At 38.6% G+C, this 20,140-nt stretch overlaps 1 protein-coding gene across 1 annotated transcript; it reads right to left on the reverse strand.

Annotated features, from left to right (window-relative positions):
- Positions 1-830: 830 nt before the first annotated feature.
- On the reverse strand, positions 831-18,452 carry mpzl1l (myelin protein zero-like 1 like). Its single transcript, XM_028595592.1, has 6 exons — positions 18,329-18,452; positions 13,125-13,306; positions 10,541-10,751; positions 6,716-6,845; positions 3,142-3,247; positions 831-1,165 (listed from the first exon to the last, which is right to left on the reverse strand). The coding sequence occupies exons 1-6, from the start codon at positions 18,399-18,401 to the stop codon at positions 1,070-1,072; spliced, it is 798 nt and encodes a 265-aa protein (XP_028451393.1). The 5' UTR covers positions 18,402-18,452; the 3' UTR covers positions 831-1,069.
- Between the last annotated feature and the right edge of the window lie 1,688 nt (positions 18,453-20,140).

Here is a 20,140-nt window from a genome sequence, read left to right on the forward strand (position 1 = left end):
AGCACCCAAGTCACGAATGATTGAACCACACAGTACGAGGCATAGAAGTCGTATGTTTTTTGGCCGTCCAGAAATGCCAATTAAAACGTGAAAAGGTGAGTTAACGCAACATACAACACCAATGAATCGTACAGTGTCTGCCCAGCTTTTGTCATCCCTGATTAACTGTTGTCAAGACAGACTAATGATGAACATTTTTCTTTGATATTTAAATTGGGTAGCTCATTGTTTGTGAAAGATCCCTTATATATATATATATATATATATATATATATATATATATATATATATATATATATATATATATATATATATATATATATATATATATATATATAGTGATTATGACATGCACAAGTGGGACATTCAGGAGAGCTGGGAATTTGCCGCTTTCCACAACTTACAGTTTGATGAACAGTTGAGGTTTTGACTTTGGCAGAATCTCTTAGACCTTTATCGATGTAGCGTTTGATAAATAACGAGGTGCTGTTAGTCGGACAAACACGTGTTGTAATATGTTAGCTAGTTCACATGCAACAGAATAAACTATCTTTTTTAATCTCACACTTTCCTTCACTAGTTAGTAACATTAATTTCTGCAACAATGTTTTGATTAGTAGTTTAGGTAGGGATGGTTTAGCGTGAAACAAAGTTCACAATATAGCAGTTGTTATACACTCACAATCAAACTGATGTTCAGCTGGTGCAACAGCCTGCAAAACCTTTTGTAGGTGCAATGATAACAATAAAAATATCTTAACATGTGGAATGATATCTATGAAGGCATTCTTTTTTTTACTGAGAACAATTTAAAAGGCGTGATGTATGTCCATTAGTGTTTCTTTGCTTTTTTTTGGTCTTTACAATAAAAAGCACATGGAAACATTACTTTATCATAAAACAGCATCATGCTTTCAGAGGACAAAAAAAAAAAAAAGAGAGAGAGAAAAAAAACTGCACCAACTTTTGTCCCTGTATTAACATTCCCACCCTTCCCAAGAGCAGCTGATAGAGAGGTCTGATACTTTACTGTGTTTTTTAGTTATGTTTTTGGTCACACGGTTCCTCTTCAGTTTTTACGAATGTCAGCGTAGACCACTGGCTCCATCTTGTGGAATGAGTTTTTGCTGCCCGAGTGATCCAACTGGGCGTATATCACCGGGCCCTGGGAAATAATAAGGAAAGGGGCAGAAAAACAAGTCAGTGAAAGACACCAATATATCCAGATCAATCAAAGCACAGAGAGGAACCTTGATATATGCAGACTCCCTTTTGTTTTTTCCTCCTGCATCATTTTTAAACTCAGGAGGTGGTTAAATGTTTCCTTAGTCATCTATCAAGAGCCCATAATAAGTGGTTTGGTATTTTTCCAGTAGAACTTGTGAATGGCAGGTTATTTCAATTCTACGTAATGGAAGAGGAGTTTCTTTTAGAGTTTGACGCTGACTGGCTTCATTAGTGATTAGCCACAAGGTTGGAAAGGAAAAAAGGCCTTCACATGCACACAGCTGATTAATCAATTAGTCAATCTACAGAACATGGATGGGAAACTATTTAAATAATTTAATTCAGTCGTTTTTATGCAGCCCAAGTTATTACAAGTAGTAAGCCATTAGTGAAGGGATGCATATTATATTGGCTTATTATACAATATTTGCGCATTTAAATCCATAACATCATGACAATAGTTGTGCACATTGACTGGACTGTTTTTTGTATGTTTATTTTGGACTAATACTATACCTACAAGAAATAGCTATGTTAATGCATATGGCATACATTTGGGCAAGGGTGTGAGGTTCTTTTTTTTTTTCTTTCAGCTCCTATAATAAGTAAACATTAAATATCTTAATATTTTATCCCACTGCCATTACATAATAAAATCATGCATTCTTTTATATTAGGTGTTCAATCTAGAGCCCTGGCTTCAAAATTGTAATTTTTACTATTTTCCACCAGATTGGGCCATTTTCTCATGTTTGCCCTGTGGGGCAAATCCATGCATTTAGTATACAGAAAAAACAGTGGTATTGTGTAAACAAACTGCCATTTAAAAAGGGTGAAAATTCTGAAAATGAATAAATATCTAATAGTGATGAGGTTGGTTAAAAGATTTAACTCAGTGAAAGTGGAAAAAATTAAAATGTCATGTCTGATTCTTTTGATGCAGACATTTTTCATTAAATATTCGAGCAATTTTGTTTTAGAAGGATGTTCTATGGTTAATATATATTCACAGCATTTTTACTGAAAAAAACCCCAACTGTGATAGCAGCATTTTCTTTTATTCAATCGTCCTTGGACATACAATGTTTAGTTTTTATGGGTTTTCTCAGTTGACCACAAACCCATTTTCAAAGAAAATGTTGTAAATGCTGCTGTTCAGTTTAATTTTACAATGTAAAGTGAATAGAGACAAACAGAAACAGGTAGAATACAACGTTTTTTTGTCCACAAAGCTGGTGGAAATGCCCTGGCTCTGAGCAGTTGCCAGGCAACCAGTGGAGACTTCAGAAGGTTACAGATAGAAAGAGTCCAGCACATAACCCACAATGCACTTTGGACGTTCTACGGATTAAACAAATGAGATATAATTAAAAAGGTAATAGGTGAGATTTAGAGGTGCTGGTAGGCAGATTGTTTTTCCATTGGACAGAGCAATGCTAGCTGTTTCACCCTGTTTACAGTATTTGTGCTAAGCTAAGCTAATCAGCTGCTAGCAATAGCTTGATATTTAGCGTACAGACACGAGTGGTATCAATCTGCTCATTTAACTTTGTCTGCAAGAAAGCAAATAAGTTTATTTCCCTAAATGTCAAACTTTTTCTTTAAGTTGTGCATTTTTATTCTACGGGTTGTTTTAAAAACGTATTTCTGACACTAATATTCTTGTCGCACGATCTTAAATTCTACTTTTGCAGTTGTTTGGACAAATAAGATGTAAATAAACTTTATTATAGTTAGTGTTGGATTCATGTTTAGGTTTTTGTGACGGATCTGAAGCACATACTGAATATTGCACTGAATCAGTGGACGGGGATAGAGACTCAGTCCAGATCGGTTTGGATAAACAACATGAATGCAACATTTTCCCAGTGAAATGGTGGCAGCCAGTGGATTTGTCTGTCCCCCAGCTCCTACCTGTAGTGGACCCGAGGGACTGGTACACCTGGAGCCCTCCAGGCTGGACTCCACCTTCTTTCGTGGTTTTGGTGCCTGAGAGCTCACGCTTTCCAAGGACGTACATCTATTTTAGGGTTTACGATTTTGCCGTGGTGTCGAGCAATCATTGGTGCACAGTCAAATGGAGACAAACAAAAATAATGGGAAACAAGACAAAAATAAAACATTGAGAGATGAGCAGCACAAGAAACACTAGCTGCAAACAAAGTGCATGGCGGCTCCCAGTGGTTTGGCTGAGATACTGAAAGCAGTGAGGAGACTAGAGGTGCACCGATTTGAAGTGATATCAGACTGGTGCTGACGCAGCTTTTAAGTTCTCTAATAAATACCTTTATGAAACACTTTGCACAATATAAAAAAGCTGTACACATTGGTTTTACAGGTTAAATAGGCCTGAAAACTACCGTTTATTATAATTTGGGTTCTTTTATTTTCAAAGACTCCCCTTCTTCCCAAAGTCTTGCATTATAGTAAACTGAATATCTTCAGACATCACTTTGGGCTCCTGGGAATTTTAATATTATTTATGCAAACACGTTTGAAATGGAATTTGCATTGTTCTCATTTTGGGTACGCAGGTAATACTTATACTACATGATCTTTAGCTCAGCCTAAATGTTGCATTCATTTAGAACTGCAAACAACCACCTGTGTCATAGCTGTCTGGTTATTAAAAGTTTCCAGCCAGCCAGAATGAAGGATTTCTAATGGCCATAGTGTGACTATAGAGCCTCTTTCCGACCAAGTAGTTAAGAGGAACGTAGTTATAGGAACAGTCCACTTCTAAACAGTTCTACTAACTACTCTCCCCCAAAACCGGTTCTGCCATTTGCATTCACACTGGCCAAGTGGCAATAGGAACTGACCTTTTGTTATATAACACAGCCATCTAACCACCACTATGCGGAAAAGGGAAAATACCCTGCCCTGAAGTAGGATCTGAAAGAGTTACAGGAACTGTGGCCAGAGGAACTGTATAATCCCCAAATTGGTCCAGTCAGAACTCAAGAAAAAAAGGGTTCTAGGAACGTTATGTTCTAGGAACTGCAAAAATGTTGTATGTGATTCTGTATGGGTCCACGACAAATTTCCTTAGGGACAATAAAGTCTATGTTATCAATCTTGAATTAATGATTGTTGCTGCAGCTCTCTCCGTAGACGTTGGCAGCCAAATAAGCAGGTGCATTCACTTGTTTTTCAGTTACATGAAGCCCACATGTGCATGTGGTGGCTCGTTATTATTTTTATTATTTTAATGTGTTTTACAGACCAAGCCACAAATCGATGAATGGAGAGAATAATCAGCTGATTAATGGAATAATCATTACTGGCAGCCAGTGGTAGTACATTTACTCAAGAACTGTATTTAATATAAATTCTAGGCAGTAATATTAATCCAGAAACATAATATTAAAACAATGACAGTGACCATTTTACTGCACCATGAATACTTTTACTTTTTTGCTGATAATACTTACAAACTTTGACTTAGGAAAAGTTTTGAATGCAGGACTTAACTTGTAGTTGAGGATTTTCAGTGTGGTATGTGGTGTGGTATTAATTAAGTAAATGATCTGAATACTTCCTCCTCCTGGTTGCAGCGCTGCCATTTATTTGTACTTAGATCAATAAAATTAATAAGAATCAAAACAGGTTATCGGTGCACCTCTAGTAAAGACAATGTATAACAATTTGTACAGAAAGAGAGGCAGTTTAACGTCAGCTACATAAGCTTTATAAGGAGCTGTTCACAATGACTGAACTCAACCTCGAAACATTTTTGTTGACCAAACATGTTCCATTTACAAAAAAGCTGGCGATAAGAGGGACACACATGAAGAAGGTGGTTAGTTTGAAGTGTTAGCAGCAAAAGATAATGAACAATGACTCGACAACATGCGGATAAGCTGACCACAAGCTGATCAATGACATTAATAGAAAGTGTTGCTGTGAAGTTAGTTAACAAACAGTAATGGAGCAGAGTGACTGGCACCAGTGACAACAGAAACCGCAAAGATCGCTGCTACGTGGGCTCAAACCATCCAACAGCCAAATAGCAGCTGGCAGCCTTTAAAATAGTTGCTAATTTGTCAATACGTGGTTATCTCGTTGAGATGAACAGAGCGAGTGTGGCTGCAGCATGCGAGGTAGACATGGCCAAACTACCTCAAGCACACAAAGGAAACTACATCTAGCTTTTGACCATGCCTTTAAACAAACATGTTATAATTAGTAACAACATCCGATCACCCAAAAGACAAAAGCCCAAAACAAACATTTGTATTCTCCACAAAGAGAGAGTGAACCCTGCTCCCATGCAGAAAGAGTTAGCGAGGTGTGATGATTAATTCTCTGAAGGAGTCAAATATTACTGGATATAAAAATGATTCAAGAAACCAGCTCAAAACACACATGCGGCATAAAGTCCATCTGAGAAACTTACCTGACATTTCAACAACAACAAAACACTGGGAACACTTATTCATGATTAGCTTGGTTCCATCTACTTGTTGAAAAGGTAAAACAACATTTAATTCCACTGATTAGACGTGTGAGGATTAAAGTCACACATATTGTATTATAATCAGTTTGACCACTCTGCTGGCTGTAAATACAGTACCTGTGTATTGTTATAATTTTTTATTAATTAATTGGCATTTTCCGAGTGGCAAGGTAAAACATCTTCTCTATACAGAATGCCAAGTTAACAGTGGAACAAATAAATGACATAATTAAATTAACTAATTCATTATAACAAATATTGGAACTGACAATAAAAAACTGGCCTTAGAATGTACATAAATAATCCCTATTTAACATTTATAAGCAGTATTCAAATATTTAATAAATGGTTCATCACATACTATAATGTAGTTGTATGCAGATATAAAGGGATTTTCGGTGTATACTATATTTTAAATTACATCCCATACTATATGATGTTAATATGTTATACTGTTTTATTACATTATATACTAGATTATATTTCTATATTAATACAGACAAACATGTATCATTACTTATGTTTTCTCTTTAATTGCACTTGTATAGTTGCTATTTCTACTTCTATTCTTATTTTAGTTATATATACACACCTCTTGTTATTTATGTTTTACCTTCTCTATTTACCTGTACTTACTCCTCTCGTGCTGCAATGAGTCAAAAAATGCTTATCTTATCTTAATCCCCCTTTGAAGATATTTTAAAATAATTTATATTAACTTTTAATATATTATCATACATTATCTGTGTACACAGCAGCCTCCATTTATGGGTGCCCACAGGACGAGTTATAGTTGTTGACAAATACATTAATAACCATTAACGTGTGTGACAAAGCATTTATGAAATGTTTATACACTGCTAATAAATGGCGTTACGAATGTTCTCGCGGACGCCAACTTACTTTCTAAATCCCTTTTGCTATTTTGGAAACTAGGTTTTGTGTCGTGTTACTGCAGCTGTGTTAATGTGATCAATCAGCGGCAGTCCTTCTACCTGTAATACAGTTTATGTAAGACTGCACACTTACCCTTCATAGTCATGGCGGTTGTGAAGCACCCTCATGACAACGCAGGCAGCTACAGCGATGAGGACGAGCAGAACCAAAGCACCACAAACTGCTCCGACTATAATGGTAGTGTTGTTCGGAGGAAGAGATTCTGGACAAACACAACAGTGACAACACGTGGTTGGTTAAAATATAAAAATAAAAACCTCTGTCTATGTCCTTAGTATGTTTTGGTAAATGTCTTTGTTCAGCACCTTTTAAAACAGTCCTTACCATGGACGAATGGTTTATTTTGTTAAACTCAGCTATACTGTAAATCTGGCATTTTGTCAATTTAAGAAAGAAAAAAAAAAGCTTCCAGAAACCCCAAAATGCAAGGGAAATGACACAGGAGCTTATAAAAATGTACAAATCTTAAGTGATAATCACTCAAAATATTATTAGAAAAGTTAAAAGATTTTCAAAAAATGCACACAAAATAATGTAGTAAATACAACTATGGCCCTGTTTACACGAGAACGCTCGCAGGTGAAAACGTAAAAATATTTTATCAGATGTGCCTTTCGTACAGACGGCGACAGCGTTTTTGGGGCTTAAAAACTCAAAAAAGTGAAACCACCCTCCAGAGTGGAAATCTTAAAAACGCTCCACCGTCGCGTTCTAAAGGGTAAAAACACAAAAGTCGGCAGCCTCCATTGTTGTTGTGGCTGGCGACCCACCCCATATTTCGTTACATAAATCTAAATATAGAGTGATTACTCGCCCGTGGCCACTCCGCCGTTGGGTATCCACAGCCTGCCTATACTTGGTCCGGATGGCTTTCAGCTTTGATGATATCTGACTTTTACAGATGGCGTCTTTCTCGTGTGGATAGGACGTCCCTCCAGGTACAGGACACTGCTGAAGAAATTCGGTCCATAGGTCTATATATTTTGACTGGCAGGACTCCCCGTCCATGCCCTGTTGTGCCACCTCCTCATCTGTCCAGACAAAATGGTCAGCTTTGGTTGTTCACTTCGCCATGTTTTGGTTTGGCGCTACTAGGGAGAGAAGTAGAAGGAAGGTTCTACGCAGGCGCGCGGGCTTGGTGGTGTTGTGTGGCAGTGCTTCACACTACCACCTAGCCGCCTGGTGTGCATACTAGGGTTGTGCCGATGGACGATATCATCGTCCATCGTGATGGTTGACCAGCATCACGATGGAGAGCCACCATCGTGATGCCACGCCCCCCACCCTGTCAGACAAACGCTACCTAGACTAGTAACGTATCAGCATGTGGTAACCATGCTCTGCACCTCGGCTTGGACACAGCTGTCTCGAGCGAGAGAGAAAAAAACGTTAACGTGGAACGCTATGTAAATTACTGAAAATATTAATACAAGTTTTTAAAAACATCTTTTAAAACACATTTTTTGTGGTTTATAGATATTGATGAGATACTGTGGGAAAGCCCAACCTCAGCAATTGTTTTTCTCGGCTTGTCTCTACATGATGTATAAATAAAGTTGTGTTAGTGTACATAAAAAAGGTCAGGTTCAAAACTGGGAGTGTCGCTGATACCTGGTAATCCAGCAGTAACAAAAGCATCTTTGTGTTTAGGACAAATACTACGGCAACTCTTTGTAAGAGCTAAAAAAAACTTGGTCAAACATGTTTTGATAAACGCACAAATGTCTTCTATTTAGGCTCTTCATTGCTTCCTAGATACAAATGCTAGATACTGAACAATGTCCCACCTGGAGGGTGGGGCAACCACCGCTGAGCCATAAGATAACGAGCCACCACATGCACATGTGGGCTTCATGTAACTGAAAAACAAGTTACAAGAATGCACCTGCTCATTTGGCTGCCAACGTCTACGGAGAGAGCTGCAGCAACAATCATTAATTCAAGATTGATGACATAGACTTTATTGTCCCTAAGGAAATTTGTCGTGGACCCATACAGAATCACATACAACATTTTTGCAGTTCCTAGAACATAACGTTCCTAGAACCCTTTTTTTCTTGAGTTCTGACTGGACCAATTTGGGGATTATACAGTTCCTCTGGCTACAGTTCCTGTAACTCTTTCAGCTCCTACTTCAGGGCAGGGTATTTTCCCTTTTCCGCATAGTGGTGGTTAGATGGCTGTGTTATATAACAAAAGGTCAGTTCCTATTGCCACTTGGCCAGTGTGAATGCAAATGGCAGAACCGGTTTTGGGGGAGAGTAGTTAGTAGAACTGTTTAGAAGTGGACTGTTCCTATAACTACGTTCCTCTTAACTACTTGGTTGGAAAGAGGCTCTATAGTCACACTATGGCCATTAGAAATCCTTCATTCTGGCTGGCTGGAAACTTTTAATAACCAGACAGCTATGACACAGGTGGTTGTTTGCAGTTCTAAATGAATGCAACATTTAGGCTGAGCTAAAGATCATGTAGTATAAGTATTACCTGCGTACCCAAAATGAGAACAATGCAAATTCCATTTCAAACATGTTTGCATAAATTTGAACATCCAAATCAACTCCTGGCGTAGGAGGAAAGACGACACACAACTCTGACTACATTACCACAACGAGACGGGCACAATTCTCTCTGTCTGGTGGCACCTTGAACAGAAAAACTCATCTTTAAAATGAAATTAAGCTAGTTTTAACACTTCAGATCAGGGGTCACCAACACGTCGATCGTGATATGTCGATCACAAAGCCTTTCATTTAAAAATGTATTCAATTTCCACCAGCAGAATGCTCTCTCCTGGAACTGTAAAGCATACCATCCCTTCCTGCGGCTCTTGTTTCACATTAAAAAGCTTTCTAGAGCCACAATCAGACAATCAGATGGATGCTTTTATTGGAAACCAGCTGCAGGAAATGCAATGGGTTGGCTTGTTGCCATTTGTCACTAAAGCATAGTACATTTACAAGTGTACATTTTGGATTGGCACCTTATTGATATTTTAGATTGATTCTTCCTGCACAACAATTTCCTTTGGGACGATAAGTTCTACCTTATCTTATCTTATGTAAACAACAAGCACTTTTCACATCATTGTTTTCACCGTTTTTTTTGCAGTTAACCAGTTTTACTTATTGCAAGCACAAACAGCACAAGAGGAAACAGCCAAGAAATGCCAAATAGATGAGGAGTTGCGCGCAGGTAACCGGTTTTAGAAGCACACCTCCAACATCACGGTAACCAAAGTAAACAAGACCTTTTCCCATCTTGTTGGAAAGTCACTCATGCTGTGTGTGCACTATTTTATGGCCACACACAGAAGATCCAGTGTTTCTTTTTTTCTGTACTGCAGACATTCACATTAGTTTTTTTTTTTTTTTTTTTTTTACACGCCTCATGATTTAGGTCTAAAGATGACTAAAGTGAGATTTAAATAAGATTCAAAAGGCAATCCTATTTGTTTTAAAACCAGATTTAAAGCTTGGTGCAGCAGCATTTTAAGATAAACCATTATTTACACAAGGTTTTAATTAATTCTAGGTGGTGGAAAACCACCCGCTGTGTCCAAAATGGCACCCTTCTTGTGAGTAAAAAGCCAAATTGACGTCCCCGTCTTTTCCTGGAAACAAGACAGATTCAGCACAATGAGGCACACTGCAGGCTCAGACAGCATTTTCACACACCGCCCAATTAGCGTGTGTGTATGCAGTGCGTGCTGAGAGTCAGTGAATGGGTGAAGGCCGCACTCCTGCTCAAACCATAACAAGACGCAGGTACATCTTGTTTAATCACGATCTTTAGATATTCCTGCCTTAAAACTGAAACAGATTTTCGTCTTTGAAAAAAATCCTTTACAATAATAATCATTTTGATTTCCATTTGAAAAGAAGTGAGGGCGTTCACCTTTCAGAACGACCCTGAGCTCTGTTCGAGCCGGTGTTCCTGTTACGTCCGGCGGGTTCTTCACGTCGCAGAAGAAGGTCCCGTTGTCGCTAAACTGAGCCGGACTCAGCTGTATCGAGACGTCCCTCTTGTTTATGTCTCCAATAAACTGCACTCTGTCTTTGAACTCCTGTGGTCCTGGGAATCCTTTCCCATTGGAAAAGTAGAAAATCTACCAAAAGAGAAGGAAATTGAGATTAAACTTCACACACATTATTCTGTCGACACATTTCACCATTTGTCTAGCAGATACAGTATTGCATGCGGTAGTATTAATAAGAGAACAGAATGGTAGGGCTAGTAAACATGGCTAAATTTTAAAATTTTAAACTTTCCTTGATGCCTTTGCAACAGTATTTTTGGATTAGAACAATAGTTCACAATGAAAAATTACTTTAATGTATTATGTCGTAGTAATTTATTACATATATTAGAGCTGCAACAGTGAGTCGATGGACATAAATTCAACAGCTATTTTGAAATTTTAGCTGCGCTGATAAAATAATTATTTTAAAATCGTTTCAAAACCAGGTTAATGCTGCAGCTACACTGATATTCCAAATGAATGATCACAGAGAGGGTTGTAGAGTCCCTGTACAAACCGAAAGATTATTTTTTGCGCATTTTAGGCCTTTATTTTGTACTTTATTTTGTACTTTGTACTGCCATCTATGCGTCGTTTCTGCTTACCCCTTCTAATCAAGAACAGATACAAATTTTCTTTCGTACCACAAGCCATAAAAGCCTTAAATCAGTCAGAATAAGCTAGTCATCCAGCTGGTCTGATCATACCCAAGGGTGTATAGTGTATTGTAGTGTGTGATGTATATTCTTCATTTTTTGTTTGTCGGTGTCTGATATAATAATTATTTGTTTGTATTATGTCTGATGTCTTGTTATAAAGTGCCTTGCGATTGTGCCGCAAACCCAACTGCTCCATGGGGACAATAAAGTTATCTACTACTTTATTTGACAGGACAGCTGAAGACATGAAAGGGGAGAGAGAGGGGGAATGACATGGAGCAAAGGGCCGCAGGTTGAGGTCAAACCCGGGCCCGCTGCGTTGAGGAGTAAACCTCTATATATGGGCACCTGCTCTACCAACTGAGCTATCTGGGCACCCCCAAGGTGGCGTTTTAAGATTTATACACTCTATTTGGGGGGAAGAAAAATGTTGTTTTTGTCTGGACAGAGAGAAACAGATGCATTTAACTGACTTAGTGTGGACATACTCCCAGTTTTGACTGCATGTATCTGTTCTGGCATGACTTCTCTGCAATTTAAAAACCTTACAGCTATGTCATTATGTTTGCAGGAGATGACAGCAGACAGGTAGGAGGCTCCCACCCACCCTGACTGAGTAGGTATTGTGGACGGAGACATGATCTGCAATCCTCACCCGCCCCACAGTCTCCTTTGATTCAATACAGCAGACTTTGCTTTCTAGGATAAACGGTTTAGATTTTTTTCAGGCGCTTAAATGTCTCCGATTAGGACTGTCCTCGATTAAAGACATTCTTAGTTGACTAACATTCATAAAATGTTGTTGACTATAATCGATTAGATGATTTAATCGACAGATCAGTAAAACTGAGTTTCTCCACAAAGAATCATGTAAAAGCACCACTTTAAATCCCTTTTTTTTAAGATTATTTTTTGGGCTTTCTGCTTTTATTTTGACAGGACAGCTAGGTGAGAAAGGGGAGAGAGAGAGAGAGGGAGAAGACATGCAGGAAATCGTCACAGGTCGGAATCGAACCCTGGACCTCTGCGTGGAGGCATAAACCTCCAAGTACATGTGTGCCTTCTCTACCCACTGAGCCAACCCAGCCACACACCACTTTAAATCTTGTGTTACCAGAGATGTGCTTATAATTTTCTTGAAAATAAGTCATTCAGCATGAAAAAAGCATAAAAAAAACAACTAATCTACTAAAGATATCTTAGTCGACTGAACCGAAAACGACCAAATTAATCGACTAATTGACTAAGAGGGGGCAGCCCTAAAACATATGAGCAATAATTATGATCACAGCAGCAGACAAAGACAGTTTAACACTTGACAATAAATCTTGATGGTTTGAACATGACATCTGTCGTAATCAACAGCTTCATGAATCATCACTAATACTGCCGCAGCGTTTACCAAAGAGCTTTGTGTTACAAGAATAAAAACTAAGAGTACTAAAAATCACACCATGAGATGAAATTATGGTGCTCAAACAAGATTGAGGCGCAAGATAAATCGATGAAAGCAAACCGAAAACAAACCTAGATTACAGAGCTACTGTGACACAAGGTGGAAGCAGGAGCAGGAGTTAAAACCGCACACAAATAAAAGATACAGTATAAATAAATGCCCGGCACAGAGATTGTATCTACAATGAAATTGTAACCTGCTGTATACTGAAACCATGCCATCCCAGTGAGCATTTACACCGAGGCGCAGCTCTTCATGTGTCGGTGCAGATAAAACAAAGGCAGGAAAAGATCCTGGAGCTGCGGGGAATCTTCCCCACAGCGGATATGACCAAGAAGGACTCACCACGTATGGAGAGTTGGAGTACGGATTGTCGGGATGACTCGACTGAAAGCTCCAAGTTACCGAGGTGCCGCTGCTGACCACTTCATTGGACCTAAAGGTGCATCGAAGGGTTCCTGTGGTGCCGTTCTGCATCATCACTTCAGAGTCGGCATGTATGTCGATTGCAGATGAAGGTTTTGTGACTGTTAATAGTTAAGGAAATAAAAAAAATAAATAAAAAAAGTTTCTTGGAATTAGACAAACTGTTGAATGCATCATGGTGTAGTGGGATGGTAAAAAACGGAGCATATTACTGTATAACAGAATGCAGTACAACATGACTACAAGCGCAGCCTCAACATATTGGAGGGGATGTGTTGTGTTGTTTCAGGTACCAGAGAAACAATGAAACACAGTCCAGGAAGTCCAGTTGAAAACTGATTGAAAACTTTAAAGCACATGTGTCAAACTCAAGGCCCGCGGGCCAAATCCGGCCCCTTGCAGGTTTTGAAACGGCCCCGCATATCAATAAAGGTTCATGATAAATTTTGGCCCGCTTAGTTTTTGTCGCTTTTTCAATGCTTTTGCCACTTTTTAAGTTGGTTTTTGGCACGTTTTCAGATTTTTTTTCTCTCTGCTTTTTTCAACCTTTTTGTTGCTGTTTTCTTCGATGGCTAAGTTACTTTTTTGGGGATTTATGTCGACCAAGCTGTAAGTGAAAAGACTATATGGGACATGCAATAATACAGTAAAAGATGTTTGACTTTTTCTATTAAATAAAGCATGTCAATAAACTTTACATGTCTGGCCCTTGATGTGATTCTTAGTTTCCAGTGTGGCCCTAGTTTCCAGTGAAATTGAGTTTAACACCCCTGCTTCAAAGGCTTCTCAGATGTCAAAAAGGGGTTTGTAATGCTCACAGGCAGGACTTTACAACTCTGGAAATCACAACGATCACAAGCTAAACAGCAAAAAGATGGCATTCACGTTATCTACCAGTAATTTGTGCTTGCATGTACGCGATTGGCCAAATGACGTTGCACTGCAGAAAAAGTTGAGCTTGGCTTATCTTGTGCCGACAACATTCACATTCCTGCGTTGTTTCCGTTCCCCTGCAACTGGCACCATTAGATTAATTATTTATATCATTCATTATTTTGTTGATCATTTGGTCAATTAAAAAACACATCACAGTTTGCCAGAGCCCATGTAGCCGTTTATAAAATAGCTTGTTTAACACACAAATATATAATTACTCTAAGATAATGTTACATATTTTATAAAGATATTATTTATAGATATTTCTGCCCTAAAAAACTATTAAAAAAAAAAATCAGCAAAACTCACATTTTGAACCAGATAGGAAGCTGAATTTTCAGAAAATTACTTAGAATTATTCATTTATTATCAAAATTGTCAATCGACTAATTATTAATCCATGAAGCGATGAATTAACAGTTTTCTGACACGTCTTGTGGTGTCCAGAAAGTATCAAGGATAATGCTGCCTCCTCTATACTTCGATGTCTCGCCTCTGTATCACAGTTCTCTATGTTTTATATCCAACTTAGGGCTGGGTGATATGGCCAGGCAAAAGTTTGGGGTCACTTAGAAATTTCCATTCCACTCCATTACAGACAGTATACCAGCTGAGATCAGTTGCATTGTTTTTTTAATCAGGGCAGCAGTTTTCAGATTACATTATGTGCTTATATAATAGCAAAAGGGTTCTCGACTGCTGTAGAAAGAAGTGGCTGATCTTTAATGCAATATCTACATTGCCCGTTATCAGCAACCATTCATCCAATGTTCCAAAGGCACATTCTGATTACTAATCTGAAATCATTTTAAATGGCTAACTGAGAAAACATTGGAGAACCCTTTTGCAATTATGTAAGCACATAATGTAATCTGAAAACTGCTGCCCTGGTTAAAAAAACATTGCAACTGATATCAGCTGGTATTCTGTCTGGAATGAAAATTTCTAAGTGACCCCAAACGTTTGACCGGTAGTGTATACATATCATCTAAACTGGATTTTGCATTAGGTAGGCCTATATGTTGTCCCTTGTCTGTTTTTGCCATGCTCTATTTTATGATTTTTGTAACCTTGAAAATGGTGTGCTATCTTGACCAAACTCTCCCTTGAAAAAGAGATTTTAATCTCAAACTGGCCATTCCTGGTTAAATAAATAAATAAATAATTCACATCATTGAATTATTATCATGTGCCATTGATTCACTAAGTTGTTACACACAAATTACTTAATCAATTCCATCAAATAAAAAGCATTGTTATTTTAGCAGTAAAAACTGAGGTTACAGGTTGTTGTGGCTCAGCGCTGTGTTTTAGTGCTGAGGTGGCCGCCATTTACGGAATTATTTGCCACAAATTAATGAGGTTTCATTTGTTGCATTCACTCAGTCCCTGTACCTTCTAAACTTTCATATAGCTCATGTTGTTTTAATACTTCTTGTTTACTCTTTGCTGATCGGCTGTGTGCTATACAGCCCTCTCAAATCACGGTGTAGTGCAGTGCAAAATATACAGTGGAGGTCAGATCATAAACAATCTAAATGAGCTGATCGGATTTAATACAGCTTTAGTTTGATTTCAGACTAAGGTGAATAGGTGAATATATTTTTTAATGATTTGGATGATAAACACAACAATCTGTTATCTTTAACATCCCTTAAACTGTTTTAATATGATAACTAATCTGTTTCTGTTAGTTTTGTATGTATAAATTCAAGGGTATGGAAAGGCCTAACTAATTTGTGCACCAGAATTCTTAAAAACAAAAAAGGGAAGAAAAACATGGGAGCATTTTGCAATCTTGAAGAACAAATCATTATATTCTTGACAAGTTTGTTAGAAATGACTACAACAGAAATAATTACAATTGACAGAAGAAAAAAAAACAACTTCATCTTTCAGACCTGGGTTTATGAAAGTTAAATACTGACTGTATAGCTTACTGATTAATAGTCTCGCTTTGCCAGACCCTCCTACAAAGCGCACTGGAGGAGGGTCTGGCTACTCCACATAGATTGTCCGGCGGCAACGGAGCAATCCCGGAAGTGGAACGTCAAGGATATAGACTAACTGATTAATAACTTGAACAGGACAGCTCTATTAGAGGAGAAATGTTTGACAGCACAGTCACCTTAATGTCCTTTCAACAGAGAGGTGTACAATTTTAAACATCATACGGTGCATTAAAAACAGAAGAAACAGTTCCGTCACTAATAGCTTTAAGATAATTTTACAATATGAAACGGAAGGAGGCATTTGTCATCCATTTCCTCCAGTCAGATGTTTTAGTGTGAGATTCAACGCCACCAGTGCACTTCTGCAAACTTCAGGATGTCGCTATCTAGCTGTCCAGTATTAGAAAATTAACTGGTGCTAATCAAATTATTCCCATCATGCAAATCCTTCTCACATGCAGTTGTGTTGCAACTTGTATAACTGCATACACATACACACACACACAAACACACACATATATATATTACTTTATTAGGGCCCGTGTGCCGACAGTGGCAAAGGGCCTATTGAAACTGAAGGAATTATTGCCTTTTTGAGGGGCTTAACATAGTCAAAAACTCACCAAAATTGGCGGTCGCATCAAGCCTGGTAAAAATTTACGTATTTTAAAGGTTTCAGGAATAGGCACCCAAAAATGGCTCGCTAGCGCCCCCTACAAAGTTAAAAGAATTGAGCCCCTGCAGCACGTTTAACGTAGACTAACAAAACGTGGTACACATATGTAGCATGTCAAGACGTCCAAAAAAGCTCATTGGAGCAATATCCTTAACGCAACAGGAAGTCCGCCATTTTGAATTAAAAGTTCAAATTTAGTGTGATTTTGGCCATTTCCACATGTCGAGGGCCCGTCCACTGCTGCTTGCAGCTTTAATATATGATTGTAGCTTTACTATCTAGGTCATGAAGAGGTTAGCCAAAAAGGATATTAACTGTTATCTCAGGTTTTTGGACAGTGAGCTAGTCAAGCAAAGAGTCAGGTAACATACAGAGCTAATGGTTAGCACTGTGTGTTAATAATAACTGTTAGTTAATGCTAAAGGTAAAGATATATTATGCAGTAAATTACTGTAAATAGTGTGCTGGTTAGTTTATTAGAACACTATCCCCCGGCTGACTAGGGCTGGCTATCGTTCAAAAGTTTTCAATACTTTGATACCGGTTCGATACTTTTTTCAATACCAATTTTATAAAATAAACAAAAAGAATTGTGTGTCAATTATAACTGTTAGTCAATGCTAAGGATACATATATGGTTTGCCGTAAATTGCTGTAAATAGTGTGTTGGTTAGCCTATAAAACCAACAAGTAACGTTAAGGTCAAATTTATTTATAAAGCACATTTAAAAACAACCCACCAAAGTTCTGTACAAACCAGAGCAGGTAGCTAAAATCCCCACACACATAACATGGCACACATGTAGCTCATAGGCACACCAAAACAGAGATCAGACACATCACGAGGATCCGTATATATCCACGAGGAGGATTCAAACGCTAGCGAATAAAAGTGTGTTTTGAGTCTGGACTATTCCCCGGGCGACACGTAGCTAGTTACCGTAGAGACCCACGCCTAACGACTGCGTTATTCACAAATCTGGCACTTTAATGTGGCTTTGTTTATAGCCCAAAACACCTCCATGATAGCACACACTTTTAAACGTTATCTGCGTTACTTGAAGTCACTCTTTAAATCGGCATATATTAAACACACCCAGCGACCCTTATTTCAACTCAACATTACCGCGTACAAACTAGTTAGCCTCCCTATTATTATTAACGTTGTGGTCCCACCGTCACCTTTGTAGACACCAAGGGCGGTAGCCACCACTCTGTACCAAATCATATTCGGTCTTTAGTGAATTTAACACTTCCTATAAATAATACATTATCTGTAACGTTATGTCGATGTGTGGGTACAGGGATGGGTCAAGCTTACACTCCCAAGATAAATGTTTTTGGTAGTTTTAAATCTCGTCTCTAGCTACGAGGCGTGAACAAAGGTAACGACACATTAATTAGCAGGATTGTGAATTATACACTCCCGTACATGAGATGCGACAACGCTACGTTATAACAACGCTAGCTTGCTAACCTGATGTCCCACCTTAAATAATGAGCTCAAAATCAAACATTTCCAAATGGAAATTGAACCCAAGTTGGGCTACAACACTCACCTAATACAATACATAGCGTAAATCCAGTCAATAAAACACGCTTGCAGATGATTTTTGACCCTTTTGGCTCCATTATGTTGTTGTAAACAGGAGAGGTTCCTCTGATTTTTTTTTCCACCCTCTATCGTATAAGGCGTTTCTTCTTCGTGGAGACTTGCAGCGGCGGGTACAAAGTTCTGAGTGCGACTGCTGCCCCCCACAGGTCTACAAGTGCTATGACGGCTTGCAGCTGCCGCCTGCATTTTACACTATGATATCTTCAGATATTTTCTACAAATAGTGCTGCAAATCAATACAGTATAAAGAAAGAAACAAACAGACTGTAAATAAAAACATATATCAGCTATTCATGTATTTATTTCATTTTTTATGATGACTGTCTTTCAATATAAGATAAAATACGAATACGAAAAACGTCATTGTCCACAGATGTGAACATTTTTCTTCGGTTTTACCAAGAACACAAGAGATGCAGAACATTACAAACAGTACATAGCCAAGACGGCAAGATGGACGAAACAGACAATACATTTCATAAAAAAGTGACTTTACAAAGGTTACATTTAAAAAAGTAAATAAGTAAATAAATAGATAAATGCCCAGTGGGGAATTTTCGGTTGTTGCAGCAGTACAACAGACACAACAAAGATAAATACAGATAAGTATAGAAAGTAACAGAAAAAAGTAATAAGGGGTAGATCAACTAAACTAAAAGAGAATATACTTAATATTAGAAACTATACACTATGCAGAGCATTTGGAGACAGATGACATGATAAAGAAAGTTGTGCTGCTAAAGTGCCAGTGCCAGTGATGGTGTGATTAATAGCAGAAGAGTCCTAATATAATAGAATATATTGCAAGGGTCAACGAAACATATTACCTCAGTATGGATATAATCAATATACTATGGTATATGGAATAGTCAAATACAGTCTATAACAAGAATATATCAACAGTAAGGCAAGGTACATAATAACCAGGTGATTGTTTCGAGTTGACCAGACCTTGTGGAGAAATGGCTGTGTGTGTGTGTGTGTGTGTGTGTGTGTGTGTGTGTGTGTGTGTGTGTGTGTGTGTGTGTGTGTGTGTGTGTGTACAGTTTGATAGCAGCAGGTACAAAGGATAGCAGGAAGCGCTCAGTTTTGCCCCTGGGCGAGATAATCCTGTGGCTAAAGAAACTGCCCATCTGCCTCCAGCTCGTCATGGAGGGGATGAGAGGAGTTGTCTAGGATGGCTTTAATGTTGCCCATCATCCTCTTCGCACACTGACTCAAGGCTGTCCAGTTTCAGACCGACCACAGAGCTGGCCTTCCTCACCAGCTTGTTGAGTCTGCTGGCCTCACCAGGCTTGATGCCACCACCCCAGCACACCACAGCAAAGAACTGTGCACTGTTTACAAAAGACTTCAGAAAAGATCTTCAGGAGCCTGTTACACACACTGAAGGATCTGATTCCCCTCAGGAAGAACAGTCTGCTTTGTCCTTTCCTGAAGAGGGTGCGGGTGTTGTGGGACCAGTCCAGTTTTTGATTGATTTTAACCCCAAAGGTACCTGTAAGAGTTCACCATCTCCACTTTAGCCCCTGGATGGTCACTGGGACAAGGGGCCTCCTATTCCTGCGGTAATCCGCCAACAGCTCTTTGGTCTTGGTGATGTTGAGCTACAGATGATTGTTGTAGCACCATGTGATGAAGCTCTGTACTCCTCCTTGTTGGCGTTGTTGATGCATCCAACTATGGAGGAGTGGAAAAAGTTTGGAGGTTGCAGGAACCAAGGGCAATCTACTGGATCTTGTGCAATAACTCCAAA

Source organism: Perca flavescens, chromosome 13 (assembly GCF_004354835.1).
Source record: "Perca flavescens isolate YP-PL-M2 chromosome 13, PFLA_1.0, whole genome shotgun sequence".
NCBI classification, from domain to species: Eukaryota; Metazoa; Chordata; class Actinopteri; order Perciformes; family Percidae; genus Perca; species Perca flavescens.